The 18,902-nt window shown below is 33.6% G+C and overlaps 1 protein-coding gene across 22 annotated transcripts in view; it reads right to left on the reverse strand.

Annotated features, from left to right (window-relative positions):
• LOC124369221 (muscle calcium channel subunit alpha-1-like) overlaps window positions 1–18,902 on the reverse strand; it is a 413,179-nt gene that overhangs the window by 222,079 nt on the left and 172,198 nt on the right. For all 22 annotated transcript variants that reach the window (XM_046827077.1, XM_046827074.1, XM_046827072.1 and 19 more), the window contains exons 2-3: window positions 7,975–8,239; window positions 4,574–4,679 (exon numbers count right to left, since the gene is read on the reverse strand). In XM_046827077.1, coding sequence (XP_046683033.1) covers window positions 4,574–4,679; window positions 7,975–8,153 — 285 coding nt within the window. In that variant the 5' untranslated portion in view covers window positions 8,154–8,239. The remainder of the gene's footprint in view (window positions 1–4,573; window positions 4,680–7,974; window positions 8,240–18,902) is intronic.

Here is an 18,902-nt window from a genome sequence, read left to right on the forward strand (position 1 = left end):
ATACATATGAGCAAAGAGCTTAGTATCGAATTATTTCAGTAATCAGTAATCACCTTATTCATGCCTTTTACGTAATATATATTTTTACTATAGTATTGGTGATAACACCAATACCTAATGTGCAATTTGCACAGTTTGGAATGTTTCTGAATTTAAGTCTCGTAGATTTTATATAACAAAAACAATAGAACTAATATAACAAAAACTATTTTTTTTAATATAACGAGATGTTGACTCGCTGAAAACAATTAAGGAAAGAAAGATCTCAGTTACAAAAATGAATTAATTGCGTATAAAAGAATAACTTTAACATAGTTTCTGTTAACATGTATAAAAATAATATAATTTAGTTCAAGACAACAAATCTAAACAGTTCAACTTATTGTCACGGAATTCTCCAGGGTCCAAAAGGTCTGGCGAAAGTTTTGACAGGTTACAAGAGATTGTCTTTGTTTTCAGCAAGGTCATCCAACTTTGTTTACAGCTAATATAACTCAAGAAGTTGAAGTACTTTGGTGTAATCTGTTATTAATTAAGATTAATAGTACGTGGTTTTGTTTGGACTTAATAAATCTTGCAATATTCTTCACAAAGTTCTCCTCAGTCACGCAAGCTGTAACTTTAGGATGCTGTAGGGCTGTAATTTATTGAATGGGGGGAACATCACACTGTAATTTACACTCATGAGACAACATTTAAACTCATAATAGCATTTTTAATATTAATAATTTTATGATAACAATTTTAATATTTGAAATAGCGGCAATAGACGTATTGCGCTATTGTAATAATTTCATACTTTCAGGAGCTCCGTTTCAAAACGGATCTTTTAGAGATAAGTAACAGAGTTATGCCCATTAAGGAGAAGTAAATAAAATTTAATTGTGCCTTACATAATTTGTAGAGAATAATTATTTAAATAAAACAGTAGAAACTTAGATGTGCTTATATTTCTCGTATAGGATAGATCTAGCTCAAATTTGAAATTATGGAAGTTGCACATCTGGTCTCATTTAACATGATCATTTTTGAATGTTATGAAATGATCACGCAATTACTGATCGTGTTTGCTTGGTGCAGTACCCAATAGTTTACAAAAATGTATTTTGGAAATGCTTCAGTAGTCAAAACGAACCTTTAGGCATTATATACCATACAGTGGGAACAGATTCTCATCTCATGATTCTCTATTGTTCAGGCCGAACTGTATTTGTTAAGAACAGTATCATGTTTCAAAATTACAATTGGTTCTTCTTTATTGGTACCATGGATGGATAAGATACATAGTTTAAAATTGCTGTATATGCAGTACAACAAATAATAAGCATTACAATATTTTTTAGTTTTTATAAAGCACAACTGGGAGTGTGGTTATAATAACTTAGTTTATAAAAGCCATTAAAAATCTAAGTTACCTCGTAAAAATCAAATTAGAAATTAGTAATTGTAAATACGAGTCATACGTCAAAGAAAGTTTGATTGGCTGAGAGTAACACCATTATATAAATTAGACGATTTATTTAGCAAACGTGGATAGTGGAAGTACTCTTTTCAGTCTGATATGTGGAGGTTATCTGTGCTTAACTCAAAAGGTTTCTCCTGGTAAGACGAAATACATTTCTTAGACAACTATTGATATGGATCCTCCAAGAAAACCCCAACCGATATTTCCTTTTTCGCATTGTTCTGGAGAATTCGATCAAGTTGTTTATATTTAGTGACTCATACGACATGAAAATGAAGACCCAAAAGGTGTTTTGGCCATCTTAGACACCAGTAGGTACCAAAAACAAATATGTGTATCGAATGCCACGGTAACAACTGTGGATTCGGTTGGTTGAGCAGAGGCGAGAAAACGTTTGTTAATAGTTATTCAACGTTTAATAAAAGCATGGCCGACGTCCTAAGCAGGCTGGACCTCCCAAACGATGTTTTTCGCATCCATGATAGAAAGTTTATTGTTGTCTGTGACTTTAGTTTTCAGGCGATCGCAAACGGATGAGGACGCAATCTTAGAGTGGTTGTAAGGGCGGACGTAGTCATTTAACGTTGGAGATATCACCATTTACAACTGACTGACGTACGCCAAATCATTCAGTAAATCATTTTTTCAGGATGGAGAGCTGTAGGGTGATCAGAGTCTATATTTGATATAAATATTATTATCATTTTCAGTTTTACAGTGAAAAATTCAGAAAGGGATCCTAATCATCTCGGCCTTAGTAAAAGAAGATACTCGGACTTTATCGTCATAGGAAGTGACACCGTCCAGGATCAGGAAAGGGTTAGTAACGAGACCGCTTATGTCACACTCACACTTTTTGACGAGATGGTTGAACGATGACGGAAATAGTAAGATTAAGGCAACTGATAGAATGGTAATTTTAAGGCATATGGGTTAGCTGGATCAAAGAATCGATCGCAAGAGCGTAAAATAGCATTAATGAAGTAGGTGAAAAAGCTGTTTAATGGCAGAAAGGACAAAAAAGTAGTGTACGATTGAGTTATAAAAAGACTAATTAGTTAGTGGAAGAACGTGTTCATCAATCTTAGAGAACGAAATTTATGATTCTGGAACATGTAAAGCTATAGAAAACAATATTATTAGTAGTTGAATGGTAATAATCACTTGAATATATCGTATACCACACCTGCTTGGAGCCACTCTTTCTGTCACCAATACAGGAGTTAACAAGGGTTCAGTGTACTGTATTTCCTTTTATTGTAAAAGAACTGAACAGGTCACTGAATTGGTTGATTACTTTCAATTGCCATAGTAATGAATATTGTTATTGAGTAACCGCTCTGTGTATCAGTCTTAGCAACATTATTTGACATTCGTAATAAACTATCAATAGCTCAGTTCTTTTCCAAATAAAAGAACTTTATTATCTTTAAATAAAAAATCTCAGCCCAGATCAGATATAACAGTATTTAGTTGCAATATGTAATTGAAGTTAAGTGGGGTACGTATATTCCAGCTTTATGAGAGAGGAAAGCTACCAGTCGTATCTTAGTTTATGCATGGAACATAAAATCATTAGATATCCTTAGAACTCCGACGTGCCTAAGTTTATACTCTAGTCTGGTTTCACATTAAGTCAGCCGTATGGAAATGGAATTGCGGTTTACTCGACAAGAAAATTGTTATGATTAGAGCTGCGACCACTGTTGTGCTCTTTTCTTGGTCGTAGGATTAAGGGAGATATTTTACATTAAATATGTAATTTATAAATTTTCAGGGTTTCTTCTAAAAAGTGTGTATTTTGAGGGTTAAAATTATTTGGAATTACATTTTCTTTAATAACTGATAACATTATAAAAAAATCCAAAATTTTTAAATATTAATTGTATTTTTAAAATAAAAAAATCTGTCCCAATTAAGAATAAGGATTCAAAATTTTGGAGGTGTAACATTTTTCTATTCAAAATAAAATCGAAATGGGTGCTAGTAAAGCTGGATTTTAAATTAAAATCACCAAGCGCAAATAGTTACAAGTATTTATGGGAGTTGATGTCCAGGAAACGTCCAGCTCTGCGTGTTATATAGTGAGTGAGAACAAGAAGAGAGTAGAATCTTCTCCGACCTTCGAAGTCAAGATTGGAGTAGACAAAAGAGGTAAAAGAGGTTATCATTTCTAAGCTCAACATCATTGAAAGAATTCACTGCATAAATATAAATGGTATAGAGCACGTAAGACCCAAGTATTGCTGATGAGAAACTAAGATGGTAACTGTTATCTACAATAATCTATAAGTTTGATCAGTTTCCCATATCTCACATCTAAGCGGAGGAAAGGGTTATAAAGCTTGTGACAGCCATCGCCAAGTGTTTGTGGTATTGAAGTTAGAGATGGGTTTGTTAAAGCAAACCACTTCTCAAAAGGTAATGGCACTTCCAAACAACAATACAATTTCAAGACATATTTCTTGCACTCACCAATCGACATGTATTTATATGTAATCTTTATTTGTTTCTTTAGTAAAGTTGTGTGCCAACAAGTGTAGGGTTAATGCTATTAATTTAAAACCTCCAAGAACACATAAGACTCTAGTTGAGGTTTAGTATTTGTATATAACAATGTGAAATACATTCCAAAATAATCTATGTTCTAATCCATGTAATAATCTATGTTAAATATAACAGTGCTAAAATTACATTTAATTTTAGCACTGTTATATTTAAAAGACTGTTATAGATCATATAATACTCATTATAAAATATGAAAGGTTAATTTATATTGGTAGAAATAACGTTACGGGTTTCTAAACTAAGATTTTCATATTACCTTTTTCAAAATTGGCCAGGTACTTAATACGAGTATTCCACAGTAAATATAATCTGTACAATCTTGCGAAATATTTCTGTGCTATGGGTATAATTGCCATGAGTACTGTTAACCATTGTTACTTTTTCATGAATATTTGAACCATTTTGGCTGAGACACATTCCCACTTGTAGATTATTTATAATCAGTTTGGAATTGAATAGGTGAGATCCGTATTGAAAGTGAGCTCCTCAATTATTGCAACGTTTCTAGAATTAGAAACTACTTGAATAAGTAATACTTACCAAATAAGCGTTTGTGATGTTGGAATCACTGTTGGGGTAAGGGGTGAAAACCGCGAGTGCCACGCAATTCGCGAAAATTGTGAATAGAATTAACCATTCGAAGGGTCTGAACCAGTTAAGGGAAAATTAAGAAAGGTGTTGTTAATTTTAACTTCATGCATTTAAATGTATTAATTTTTTATGACGTTATATATTTGTAATACAATATTTAAACTAAAAATAAAGCCTATTTATTTTAACGCATAAATAATATTCATAGAGGTCTAATATTCCAATATTAGTTAAAGTGTTAAGCTACTTTTAAAATTAACTAATCAATTGCTCCTCTAATTATCTTGGATACATGCAGTAATAGTTTACACATAATTGTTCATGCAAAATTGTTGTAATGAACTAAAAGTTAAATTCCGTTTCTTGAATCTCCAAAATATGTTTCTGTGATGGCATTAGCTTATTTAAAACATATGGAGCCGTATTATCTTATAGGCACCAAAAACCCAATTTTAGCTTACATAAATACAGTTTAAAGTACTCTTCCTTCTAGTCTTTCTCAGAATCTGATTATTTTTAAGTTATGTTTAGATTCCTCGTGCCAAGACAGGAAGAACCCTTATAAAAACCCATTGAGGAGAAATATAGGATATTTCCGTCTGAAAACTATATTAACTTCTTTTCAAATGACTATAACGAGTATCTTAAGGGGCGTCCGGGGTCCATTTTGGGTCAAAATTTCAATTTTTATTTTTTGACATTTTTGTATTCTTTGGAATCTTACGAGTAATTTGACATATCATACATACAATTTGGACGAGTGCAACCTTATGTAATTAATTTATTTGTAATGGTCTGCACTGTGTTTTTCGCTGGCAGCGGCGTCAGGGCGAGGGACATATGTTTATACATACTACAGTTGTAATAATATAAGCTACACAAACTTGTGTTGGTAACACTGTTTGTTCTTTACTGTCATATGGTTCTTTCTCATTTGTTGTCATCTGTTACAACCAAAGTTTCTGTGTTATTTGTTTTGTGAATTGTGTTGTTTACACTTCCTGATGATAAAACTATTGGGGGGAAAGGTAGATTGACTCTCGAGGCTATAAATGAAATTTAATTATACTATGGGCTGGCCATTAGAAGAAATGTTGACAGTCTGGAAAATATGAAGAGGGCAGTTTGGGCGGAGTATTTCCATCTCATTTCAACAAATAAAGAACCAGCGCAGTTTGTGTCCGAAAACTGATGATACGTGGTGCAAATACCAACAAGCTATCCAGAAGAAAGAAGCCTATGACCACAATGAACATTGCCCCTGTAGTAATGGAACAGGTAAACAAATGTTCAAGGACTTAGCTAAACCCGACGCTGCTGGCGTAATGTCTTCATGGACAGACCCAAAATCCGAGCGAGTCGCTAAACAGTGTAGTGTGGTCGCATATTCCAAAATCGACTTTTTAGTTGCGAAAAAAGACCCTTGGGTTTGGTGTTTATGAAGCCATTGCCTGTTTCAACAAAGGAAACATTTTTAAATGTGAAGTACTCAAGAAGGTAGGTATAATACCAGACAAAAACTGTGTTGAGGTTATGAAGCGATTCGACAGGATGCGCATAAGGAAGGCGCAAAAGGCGATAGAAGATATTGAAAAGAAGTGTCGCCAGAAGCGTGAGGCAGCTAAAAGACGTGTGTAGGATATATATGAGCAGCAGGAGGATCCAGATAACCCAGCCTATGCAGCAGGAATGCACTGAGATACATGAGTCACTATTGTTTAGGTTATAGCCTAGAAAAAATGGAATTCCCGAAAAACTTGTTTTTTTACACTTCGGTACCCATATCTTCCAAACTACTCGAGGTATTAGTATAGTTTTTTGTTTTGTTTTGCTCACAGTTTCATGGTTTTTATTTATAGCACAGGAAATTTGGTTTTAAAACCTAAAACCAATTCTACATGGTTGCAAAGTCAAAATTTTCGAATAAAAAAAGTAAATTTTAGAAAAAATTTGTTAAAATACCTAAATAAAGTTATTTTAGAAATTCCTGTGCCATAAATACTCTAAAAGACATACATAACAAAAGAAAAAAAAAATTTAGTAAGTTACGTCGTAAGGTTTTAGAGATATGTGTACCTTAAAATGACTAATTTAAACATGCGCAGCATATGGCCCCCGGACGCCCCTTAAAACTGCAGATTCATGATCATTAAAACTAATCAAAAAACTTAGTGAAACTAGAACAAGTAACATATATCTTATTACAAATAACTTTATATTATTAGATAATTACAGTCATAATAGACGTTTAGCAATTTATCAAAGGATACAATAATAAGATAATAAACTCATGCTCTTATCGTTCCTACCATAAAACTGGTTTAAATACTTTATGTAAACTGCTGTTTTTATAGTTTGCACATTAAAGATAATAAAAAGTTTTACTAGTCTCTTTTAACGGCATGACATATTTTTTGGAAATTTATATTAGTTTCTTGAATTAGCCAATGCAAACAATATTAATTAAAATAATGTTGATTTATAATATTATGTCATTGACACGATCCTTATGACATTACTAGTTATACTACCTGTGGACTCCTCCAGAGAAGTAATTTTATAAACATATATTCAATTCCACAACACATACCACATAGTTATATTACGTTAAAAGTTATCATGTTTTTTTTTTTTGTTTCCTGAAAAGTACACTTTTTTACATACAACATTTTGCATGAACGGCAACGATATATTCAATTCCACAACACATTTATTAAAACCAGTTGGAATATTTTAAGTTATGCCTTGGCCACATAAAGCATTACTACCTGATAACCATGGCCACCAAGGCGTTGAGTAATTTTATGAACATAATATATTCAATTCCACAACACATTTATTAAAACCAGTTGGAATATTTTAAGTTATGCCTTGGCTTATGAACTTTACGGTACAATCTACTTGCCACACATTATAGACAACGCATTAAATTCCTAACATGTATAAATACTAAATATGATCCATAGAATGTCATATTATTTTAAACGTTGTGGTGCAGACAAAACTAATCGCTCTAAAAATATTCTCTAAATATCTTTCTAATTTTGGCTCAATAGAGATAATTACAAATTATTAAAGCGAATTGCAAACCCTAAATATGTAAATGCACGGCAATCTATTGTATAATAATCTTACTATATCAATGACTTTTCTAATATAATTTTTTTAAACACGAATCGATTGTAAACCCCTACTTTATTGTCGCCACAATTATTAGAGCAGAATTGTAGTAATCGTATTTTAGTGTGAATATGACCAGTTAATGATTCACCCGTCTAAGTTCAGCATTATAATGTATTAATATGTGCAAAACAGAGTAACAATTTAAGTATACTTGAAGAAAAGGATACTTCCATTCGACGACATCTATGCACAACTTCCGCAAAGGATTTTTTAGTGTGAAGAAAAATAGCGCCCGTTGCGGACGTTCTGGTGGTGGTTTCACCCCTCTCCGCACCGGCCGCTTGGGCGTCTGCTTGTTGGCATTGTTGTTATTGTTATTGTTGTTGTTATTGTTGGTGGCACTCATGGCTGTGGCGCTCAGAGCAGTTTGCCAAGCGCTGGACAGGGGCTTGCCGGTCTGAGGCAACTCATAGTGTATTCCTGAAGTAGCAACTGAAACAAACACAATGACGCATTAATCACTGAAATTGAAATCACTGTATCAATAACTGCACAATTAATTTGACCTAGGAGGTGAGTGTTCCATTGGATTATAACACGTAGTGAGTTGTCTACACATAACGTAGCTATGGTGAGAATGGTTGATTCAATACGGATGTAGAGTTAAGCTCCATTTCACCTTCCTCTTAGCGCAGCGTCTGAACGCTGATATCTATTCAGAGTATGAAAATACCTATTGATCTAGATTGCACTTGATTTTGTAGTCTAGGTGTCTCTGATGGCAAATGAAGCAAAGAGTTCGATTCGAGCTTATTCGTCGCCAACATTTTTGGATCTCTACGTTGACGTTGACTCCAAATAACAGACGTCAACCCTGTGACAAGCCAGCCAACATTCGAAATTCGAGTACTACATTTGTGGAGAAATACTTCATGCCTCCTTAACAAATAAAATATTTGGGTCTAGTTTTATTTACACACGTGGTATGCAACTTTATACTTTAACCGTTTTCAAGTGATTAAACAGTCCCAGTGAACAGTTAAATCAGACAAGGCTCAAGAAATTATTTATAGAGTACAATCGGAAGTTCGTGCATTTGGATGGCGCGCTAAGTGATATGTCTGTGGTACCATCACTTCACTATTCACAAGTGCCTGCTGGCAGACAGTATAGTCTGCTAATCTAATTGTCTACCTCTGAATTGGGAGCACAGACATGTTGCAGTATGATTTATGCAAGTAAGTGAGGCATCCATTCATTTGCAGTTTATGAGAACACAAACATATTTTTTCATGAATTCCTCACAGGAACTTTCACTAAGAAAGGAATCGACTGTCACCTGCAATTTGGAGGGACGAAATGAGAGGGTAGGGAATGGCTAAAAATATTAAAATATACGTTTTTGTTTAGTTTCGCACTTTTAAAACAAACCATCAGGCATGAAAATATTACTAGTATCCATCCTGAAACTAGATAAAAAGTTCGAAAATGGTGAATTCGGGCCATTTTAAGTTTCAAGGTACAAACACAGCTCGCAGAACTTGTTTTTTTTTTCTTTATAGAAGTAAAATAATCAATTTTTATTTGACAAATGTTTATGTTTGAATGTAAATGTTTAATATGAAGTTGATTTTTAAACTGTATAACTGATGTATAATATAATTCTATAATAATATAATTCTTATGTATCTTTATGTTGTAAAGATGTTCATTTTCTATAACATTTAGTTTCGATAGTTGAAACCGTAGTCCTTGAGGCTCCTCAAAAGTGCCCATATATATATTTAATTTTATAAGCAATTAATTGCAGTGAAAGGATATTAAAATAAACGGATTTATATAAAAGTACAGTTCATTTCGTGACCGAACAGTTAGACTTTTATTACTGAATGTTTTGATACTATTTTGAGTTGACTCATTCGCTGAGCCGTTTAGGTTATTTAAGCTCGATGTTTAATATATCGCACTACTACCATATCATAAATAATTACTAATACTGTCAGTTGTAGTTTAGAAAGTCTTAAGTTTAGGAATACTTACAGTAGGTTATAGATATTTTCTAACATAAAAGGTGGTGACGTAAACTATTGAACAGATTTAATGACAAGAAATATTAATACGTTTATAAAATAAGGGAGAGAACTGTCTTTGAAGAATAATATCCTGTTGTGAGAGCAGGGAACTGAGCATAAAAACTATGACAACAAAAAGCTTCTAAATATCTGAAAGCACACCAGCTGTCACTCCCGGCGCCAAGCCCGGCCAGAGTTGTGCACTAATTGTAATATGGAGTGCTTTCAAAAAAATACTTCAATAACAAATAATTTGATTCTTTTAACGTTTCTAATTTGGGGGAAATAACGCTGCTTCCAGATTTTAAAGCGTTTATACCTATATTAATCTTTCTGTTTGAAAAAGATCAAGTTCTCCTAATGTTCTTACTAAAGAACTGAACACGTTTCCAGTTGCAGCGTGGCTATTTAACCCAGCATTTGGAAACAACATTATCCGCTGAGAGGGGCCAGTTAATTTGGATGTAGGGATGAGGAGAATAGACGGTTTTCCAGTAGTACTGTTTCAGAGAAAGTAGTTTTATTATCAATGGGTCCATGTATACATATAATTTATAATACACGCCTTGATATTTAATGCACTGGGTTAATGACTTAATGATATAATTTATATCACTGTATCCAATTAGCACAAGTGATTTGAATGCAGGATTATGATTATCCAAAAGTGTGTATAATTTAACATAGCCACTACCAAATTTTATAACATTGTTCTTACATTTTGTTTTACGTACGACAATATGGACACATGTAAAGTGCATAGAGGATCGCATTGTTCTTGCAAAAGGCCACGAATATACAGGCACAAAATTATATGGACACTTCTAGAGAAGGAATGTCACCAATAAAAAATGTGTCTGTAACGTTAATATAGTATTTTGTCCTTAGCCTACTTAATTTCCTCATATAGCTTGTTTACTTTCCTTAGTATTATAAACAATTTTGAGTGCTGTTCTTTTCTATAAAATAAACTGTACGTAACAATATAAACATGTAAAATACTGTGCAACTTGTATAAGTTTAATGATAAAAAAAAGTATTTGTTTAGTCAACTAACGTAACATCGGTTAAGATTTATCTCGGACACAACACTCACACTTGATTCAGTGGATTAAAATGTCGCATTAACTCATCTCCAGAATCGAATTAATGAATGAACCCATAGATTCTAATCACTTCAGCTTACTCGGCTTATCGGTAACTTGTCTTTTCTTGGTGACCACCTCACTGGTTTTTCAGCAGTGATAATTGTCTCAAATATACTAAAATTTTTTTATTGTAATAAGCTTTGCCACAGTTTTAATTTTATTTCCTCAATGACATATGCCTTACTTAACCTTAATATAAAGGCATATCTTGTTTAAAAACATTAATGTAAAGTATACTTCACTGAGCAAAGGACGTCGAGAAGTATACTTTTTTTAAAAAATAAGAGTGAATGAATACGCAGTTTCCTTTTAGTTATTCATATCCATTTCATGTCATAAGCAGGAAAAAGGTTAAGAGATATCACCACAAATGTTTACTTTGGCTGGGTAGATAGATAAATAGATAAAAAGGTAAACACGTTTTATTCTGCTATTGGGTCTAATCAATTTAATTTCATCAAATAATATAGGACGTAGAAACTATGATTGGGTTGTTATGGTTAGGACTCGGTTTGTAAAAGTATCTTCCTTCATATTCATATAGAAAGAACTAGGCAAATATTGCAGCCAAATAAGTTGTAGAAAAAGGTAAGCCAGTAGATGTTAGGAAAGAGGAATACTAAAGTTATGGTGGTTTAGCGATACGGGTCCGAAGGTTTTCACCATGGAAATCAAAATAACTGTCCTTATGGTAATTCTTTCCAACCTGTCTCTTTAGACTTGCCCGTTCTTCCGACCCGGGACACACAACCGCACCGCGCCCGACACCGGCCGTGTGTTGGCCGTCATACGGTGAAAGAATTGCAGCGCAGTTTTCAACCTGCAAGTCCACACATGTCCGCACCGACACCAGACCGTCGGGTCGTGGCCGCACCGTGCCCGCACCGTCACCGATATGTGAAGTTCGAATTTTGACGGGCACGGTGCGATCTACGAGCGGCATCATATGTTGTTTACTGTTGCGTTCTTCTTTTTAAAACTATTTAAGTAGTCTACACGTTCTATTTTATTTAATTACTTAGTATAGCCTACTAACTCTACATCCTGTGTTCGCGTACAAAATCATATTTATTGATAAAAGTATTACATTTTTTACCCTAGAGTAAACTGGTCATATTTTCTTATTGTGCTTCTTATTTCAAAATAACAACAAATTTGAACATGTTGTACATTAAGTGATTTTAAACAACTAAATTCGAATTATGAAAAATCTATAAACATTTTTCATTAATTAATAAATAACAAGCATGTAATTATTTGCGCAAAATCTATTTTTCTTTGATGTATTGAAGTTACTTGATAAATTTATTCCGGTATTTTGAATGGGTCATATTTAGAATGTTTCTATGACATTTTTATTTTTTTATTCTTTTCACTTCAAAAAAGTAAAAATAAAAATATTTTATTTACAATAAGATTTTCAAGCAAGAATAACCCATGTTCTCCAGTATATATTTTACAAATATTTACTATGTTTTATAAATTACTATAAAAGGGCTTGCAACATGGCAAACTCTCTGGCATCACACTATAGCTCTTGGGTTTAATACAAAAAACACCAAATATACTGTTTATAGTGTATTTGACCGAAATGAAACACTGCAATGAAACACAATGAACAAGAATTATAGGGATAGAAAATATAACCAAGATAATGATATTTACAAATTTTACATATTGGCTGATTGTACAAAGCTTTACTGTAGCATTGCAATGTTTCATTCACCACAGTGATTAATAAAAATAACAACAATGAAATTAACATTCATCTCAAGCAATACTTAATCTTCCGAATATGTTTTAAGTATCTGTCACTTCGAATTCAAAAGAAACATGCTCTAGTACAAACAGTGAGATTGTTGCGCTCGGACTGCATACGGACATGTGTGGCCTCACGGTAACCGAGCCGAGCCCGTACCGACACTCGGCCGACTCACGTGTCGGGCACGGTGCGGTTATGTGTGTCCCGACCTTTAGTGGTTACCTAAAAAAGAAAGATGATTTTATCATGGTTGTTGGAGAAAAGAATGGTGAACTAGTTATGAGAAACACTATTTAATTAAATTCTTATCGTGTTTTCTGTCCCATTCCGGGAAATTAGTTATTAATAATTAAGCAACTGTATTATATTCCTTCCAAATAATACAATTTTAAATACATATTCGATAAACTTACTGGAGAAGAGGCAATAGCAGTAAATCTGGAATGTTTGTAACAGTTTTTGGCGCAGTAGAGAGTTTTATTTCTTAATATTATATGACAGTAGGAGTAAGCCAACACAAATCGCTTTTTTATTCATACTCAACTTTGAATTTGAAGCTTTTCACATCCATTTCTTATTATAATAAGTTTATATGATGACGAAACACATTTAAAAACATTACACGTGCATGATGCTATCAGACCTCTAAACTTCACAAGTATTGGTTGTTATTTGACAATCTTGCTGTTAAAAACCCTAGTTTCAATTAATGAAACCACTTATTTAAAAAAAGCTATACCCATTAAAAACCCTCTAAAAGATACAGGCAAAACCTTTTCAGAATAATAAAGAAAGACGGGTTTTATTTTACCTTTTCAATGGGACAAATCGGAAAAGACCGTGAGGAGAGAACCCTTTATTATGATGTGCACGAGTTTTTTTATGAAATCAACAGAGGTAGGTACAACATTTTTTTGTTAGTGTAACGGAGGGTACCATAAGGATTAAAATATTGAAGAATATCTTTTTCTCAGATCATATTTTTAATTGATACACTTAAAACAATCCGTTGTATATATATAAAAACTAGTTACATTGCCGTCAGAAAATGAGGTAAAAAGACTTAAAGTTTCCACTCTTAAACAAATAGTCGGTCTTCATATGGTTAACCGGTCTGACGCTGATTTGATATATGATAACTAATTGACGATTTTGTTTACGTGTATCAACCAAATAACAAAACACAATTTTGAGAATATAATGATAGTTTGATATTTCCAACTTGAAGATTCCTCCCCATTTCGAATTCCCCCACTAAAACTAGCTAGGCTGGCGATCGTGTTGTTTCTTATGGAAAATGCCTTTATAAATTTCAGAATAAATGATGTTGTATGCTTATACAGTGCAAACTGGCTCTTGGCTTCTGGACTATAGCGATTGGGGCAGCCCAGCGAAATCATGACCCCTACTGATATTAAACTGTGTTTTTGTATCAAATATTCTTAAAAATAACGTCTAGTCAGAAAAAGCTTTTAAAATATTTTAGTAGAAGGTAAATAAATTTCAAATGGATCCTTGATTGGAAATCAATTGCCTAGCCTTTCTATAACAAAAATAAACACTTTATCTCCGAAGCGGCGCATTGCCTAGTATTAAACTGAGTGGTCGTAATGATCAGCTTGTGTAAGCTCTGGAAATGAAAATATTGTGTTCTAGATGGCGAATAAATGCCTGAATCAAAGCCATATTGATGACATTTTTTACATTAAGTTTTCTTTACACTACACTGTTCGTTAATACATTTATTGTGTGCAAAACTACAATTATGCAACATCTGTCTAATGTCTAACATTATTTTAAACAAGGTCTTAAAGAATTACCTCCAAAATAACTATATTCTTTCAAAAAAATCCAACTTTCCTTGTAAACAGTTGTAATAATTTGATTAAATTTATGATGGATTTAAATAACAAATGTAAATTTTTCTAAAGGTCTTCTTTTTAAGCTTTACACGTTCATAACCAAACGTTAAACTTCTAGACGTTTAATAGCTACTCGTACATCAGCATCAGCCAATGAGATAAATATACTGGAAGTTACCATTTTTAGGTTAGTATTCGGTATTACATGGTATCCATAAGTCAATGATAACATTTCAGGGGGCGATATGTCAATGAATAACTAGTCCAAAATAAAAACATGACCTTAGTATGAGACGCTAGTTTCTAATATGGCGACTCCCCAATGAAAATCACAATAACTGTTACTCCAGATTAATATTTTATGTACTACTGCTACGAATCTTGGAATTTTATTATACTGTTTCTTTCGTGCTTTAAAGAGAAATCTAGGCTAATGTTATTATACAATTTTGGTCAAAGAAACATAAATTTTGTGTGTATTTCAAAATGGTGTAATAAAACTATTTACCATTTTGGAAATAAGAATAAGTATGCATAGTAAGTATGTAATATATTTTATTACAAAATAAACACTTTCAATGACTTTCTATGGTTTAAAGACATCGGTTTATTAACCGCATTGTATTTTTATGGTATATTTATCTTTGTAAAACTAATTTAACAATGATTATCAAGGGCTTCCACAGAGAAAATCGTACATCTCGTCCTAGACAAAGTGCAATAAGTTTATACTAATTGAAGGACATATAATCACACGTAAGTTAAATCATATAGAATAAAAGTAAGTTAGTCGGAATAACAAATTCATTTACTTCATGTTCTACAACCAAACTGAATTCATTTTATAATAACTTCCAATTTATGTTAGTTATATGATTGTGAAGTGGAAATCCACTGCTGTTGGGAGTGGCTGGACTCAATAAACTAGTTCAATCTATGTTATAGAAATATCGAACTGCTATAGCTTAAAAGGTAGTAAATATATATTAACACAAGGAAACATTTCAACCGGAAAGATTAATATATTTATTGTAAATCGATGGATTATTATCTAGAAATTAATGGCAATCAAATGAAACTAATTGATCCATTATAATGTCAAAGGCTTCATATTGGCCTCCGTATATTAGCCATATGTGCCAGTCATGAGTATCTACCTGAAATGCAAATGGGTTCCCCTGTATATCTGAGGTATTGTGGACATGTTAACGGATAATGTTAACGTGTCACATTTAATTAAATATAGATAAACGTGTCCTGTATTCAATATGAGTTTTTGTATGATTTAGGTTATGTATAATTACACTTTCTTTTTGTGATAAATCAAAAATAAAATATATTTATACGAATAGGAGCATATTATTTCACATTTCTAAATTATTAGGTATTTTGGGTTTGTAGCAGGTTAAGGGTAAGAAATAACCATGTGTTCCTAACTCTGCCTGTGTAAATATGAATTTTTCATTTAATTTCCTTAGTCAAGAGGCTATCCTGAAATAGCATGGGGAAGCGTAAATCGTTAAATGATCTGGAATGTTATTGTAAACAGGAAAGGTGGGTCAGAGAGTGGTACGAGGGAGAGAGTGAATGGTCGGAGTGGGGGGGGGCGGGGTAGTAGTGAGATGATGGGTGGGTGTCACACTCCACAGGTTCGTAACACAGCCTATATATATATAGCATTCAGTAACTGTACGTTAATTATATTAGATATTCGTGGCCTTTTGCAAGAACAATGCGATCTTCTATTGAATGTTGTTATCTAACAAGAACCTGCAAATTCCATACTTATAAAATTGACATACACCTTATTCATATTAATCGCGACATTTCATGAACTAATGAACGAATGTAGATTAAAATTCATACATCGGTTAGCCACACTTCTTAAAAGCTCTCACCTTAGTCCCTTAGTGTTAAAGGAATTTAACAAATTTCACAATCTAATTAGGATTACGAGACAAAATCATGAAACTTTACAGTCATGTATCTCTGAATTATTGATAATTAAGGCCTGAAATGTTTAACTTTACTAAGCTATAGTCCATTTCTTATTGAGAACTTTTCCTAAGGTTTTAAACGGTAAAAAATATTATATTTTTTTATATACAAAATTGAAGGTATTCTAAAGATATCACACAGACATTATTTCACCCTCCGGCTTCAGGGCTCCACCCCATTGGCGTTCTGATTTCCATTGTCAACCTTTTAGCATTACTAATACTAAGGTACAAGAGATACTAAGGAATCCCCGCTTGGCACTAATGAACTACACATACTCTTTTGCACACCAAACTGTTTTTTTAGGGACTCCACTTGCCAACAACAGACTAAATTGACAGACACCTCTCCATCAAAACAAACAACCACTTCAAAATTTCTTAATCAAAACAATTCAGTCCGACTGCTTCACCAAAACGCCCAATCAGCGAGAAACAAACTCGAGGAACTGCAACTCATTTGTGAGGACGAAAAAACAGATATCCTCGTTGTGACCGAAAACGGTTTCACCGACAGGAACATTGCCCTCTGCAAAATTCCAAATTTCACTTTGGCCAACGCATTCTGTAGACAACTCTCCAAAGGAGGGGGTGTCGCCATTTTTATGAAGGAAAATTTTAAGTTCAACCTTTTTCCAGTCAAGGAATAAGTGGAAAAAGATTTTGAAGCAGTTGGAGTCAAAATTTACACAAAAAAGTCAAAATTAATCGTCGTTGGCGTTTCTCCCAACGGGAACGAAGATGTTTTCATGTCAAAATTTGAAGCATTGCTGACAGAATTGACTACCCAGCAACTGAACTTCGTTCTAATGGGTGATTTTAACATCGATGCGATGAACCAAACTCATCCGTCGACTAAACGCTTTGTCGATATGCTACAATGCTTTGGCTTGGAGTTGCTGGTCAAAACTCCAACGAGAGTGACGCCAACAACACAATCTGATATCGACAATGTCATTTCAAATCTCCCAAATGTCGAAGTGTCCGTGATCAACACAGCAATCGCGGATCATTATGGCCAAGAGGTTATAATTACAGGACAACAAATCGAGAGGGAGCCCAAAATTAATAAAACAATAAGAGACATAAGGCCTAGCAACATTGCTCTCCTAAACGCCTCTCTTTTTAAAGAACAATGGCATTTTCTAAATTCAAGCCAAACAGCAGTTCCAGGCATTCAATAATTGCCTAAATTTTCATCTAAATCTTTGCTGTCCTACAAAAACAATTAAAATATGCCAAAAAAGACAAGAAATACTTGGATCACGAAAGGAATATTGGTTTCAAGAGATAAACTAAAATTCCTTTCCGAGATTTATAGATCAGATTCAAATGAAAATTTCAAAATTTATTACCGAAACTACAAAAGAATTTACCGAAAAGTGATCCAATCATATGATGTCTCAAAAAAAATTCTTTCTTCTAAAAATTTTTCTAAAACTGTTTGGAACATTATTAACAATAAAAATAAAGCTCACAAACAGATCAAAATTAAAATTTGAGATACCTTGGTGCAGGATGAAGCTGGGATCGCCCACGAGTTTAATAGATTTTTTGCGTCTGTTGCTTGTGGGCGAGGTCCTCGACCGTCAGAGCCCCAGGTTACTCACACGCGAAGACGTAGTCCAGTAGAATCAATGATACTGGCACCTGTACTTGAGGAAGAGTTAAAAAAAATATTCAGCAGCTCCTGGCCAAAAAATCAACCGATCTAAATTTATTGTCCATGTGGATTTTGAAAAAATGTGCCAAGCATATTGTGAGCCCTCTGACTCAATTGGTAAATCTGTCTTTTCAAACAGGAGTTTTCCCCTCCCTCCTGAAAAATGCTAAAGTGCACCCCATTTTCAAAAAAAGATGACCCATGCTCCCTTAACAATTATCGGCCTGTCTCTATTTTGCCAACTTTGAGCAAGATTTTCAAAAAACTATTTTTGACAAGAATGCTTTGTTTTCTTAGCAAACACAACCAGCTCTCTGAAGACCAATTTGGCTTCAGAACGGGAAAATCGACGGTAGACGCAGTGGTGAGTCTGGTCGAAATGGTTGTAGAGGGGTTAGAGTGTCGGAATCCCACCATAAGTGTGTCTCTCGACTTATCCAAAGCATTCGACTGTGTTGACCATAATTCACTTCTTGACAAACTTGAATCTCATGGCATTCGAGGTGTGCCCCTGCTATGGATTAAATCATTTCTAAGCCGTAGAACACAGACTGTCCAAATTACAAATCACCTTTCAAGTCCATTGGATTTGAGATATGGAGTTCCCCAAGGCTCCATCCTCAGTCCAATCCTTTTTCTGGTATATGTCAA

This window comes from Homalodisca vitripennis, chromosome X (assembly GCF_021130785.1).
Source record: "Homalodisca vitripennis isolate AUS2020 chromosome X, UT_GWSS_2.1, whole genome shotgun sequence".
Classification (NCBI taxonomy): domain Eukaryota; kingdom Metazoa; phylum Arthropoda; class Insecta; order Hemiptera; family Cicadellidae; genus Homalodisca; species Homalodisca vitripennis.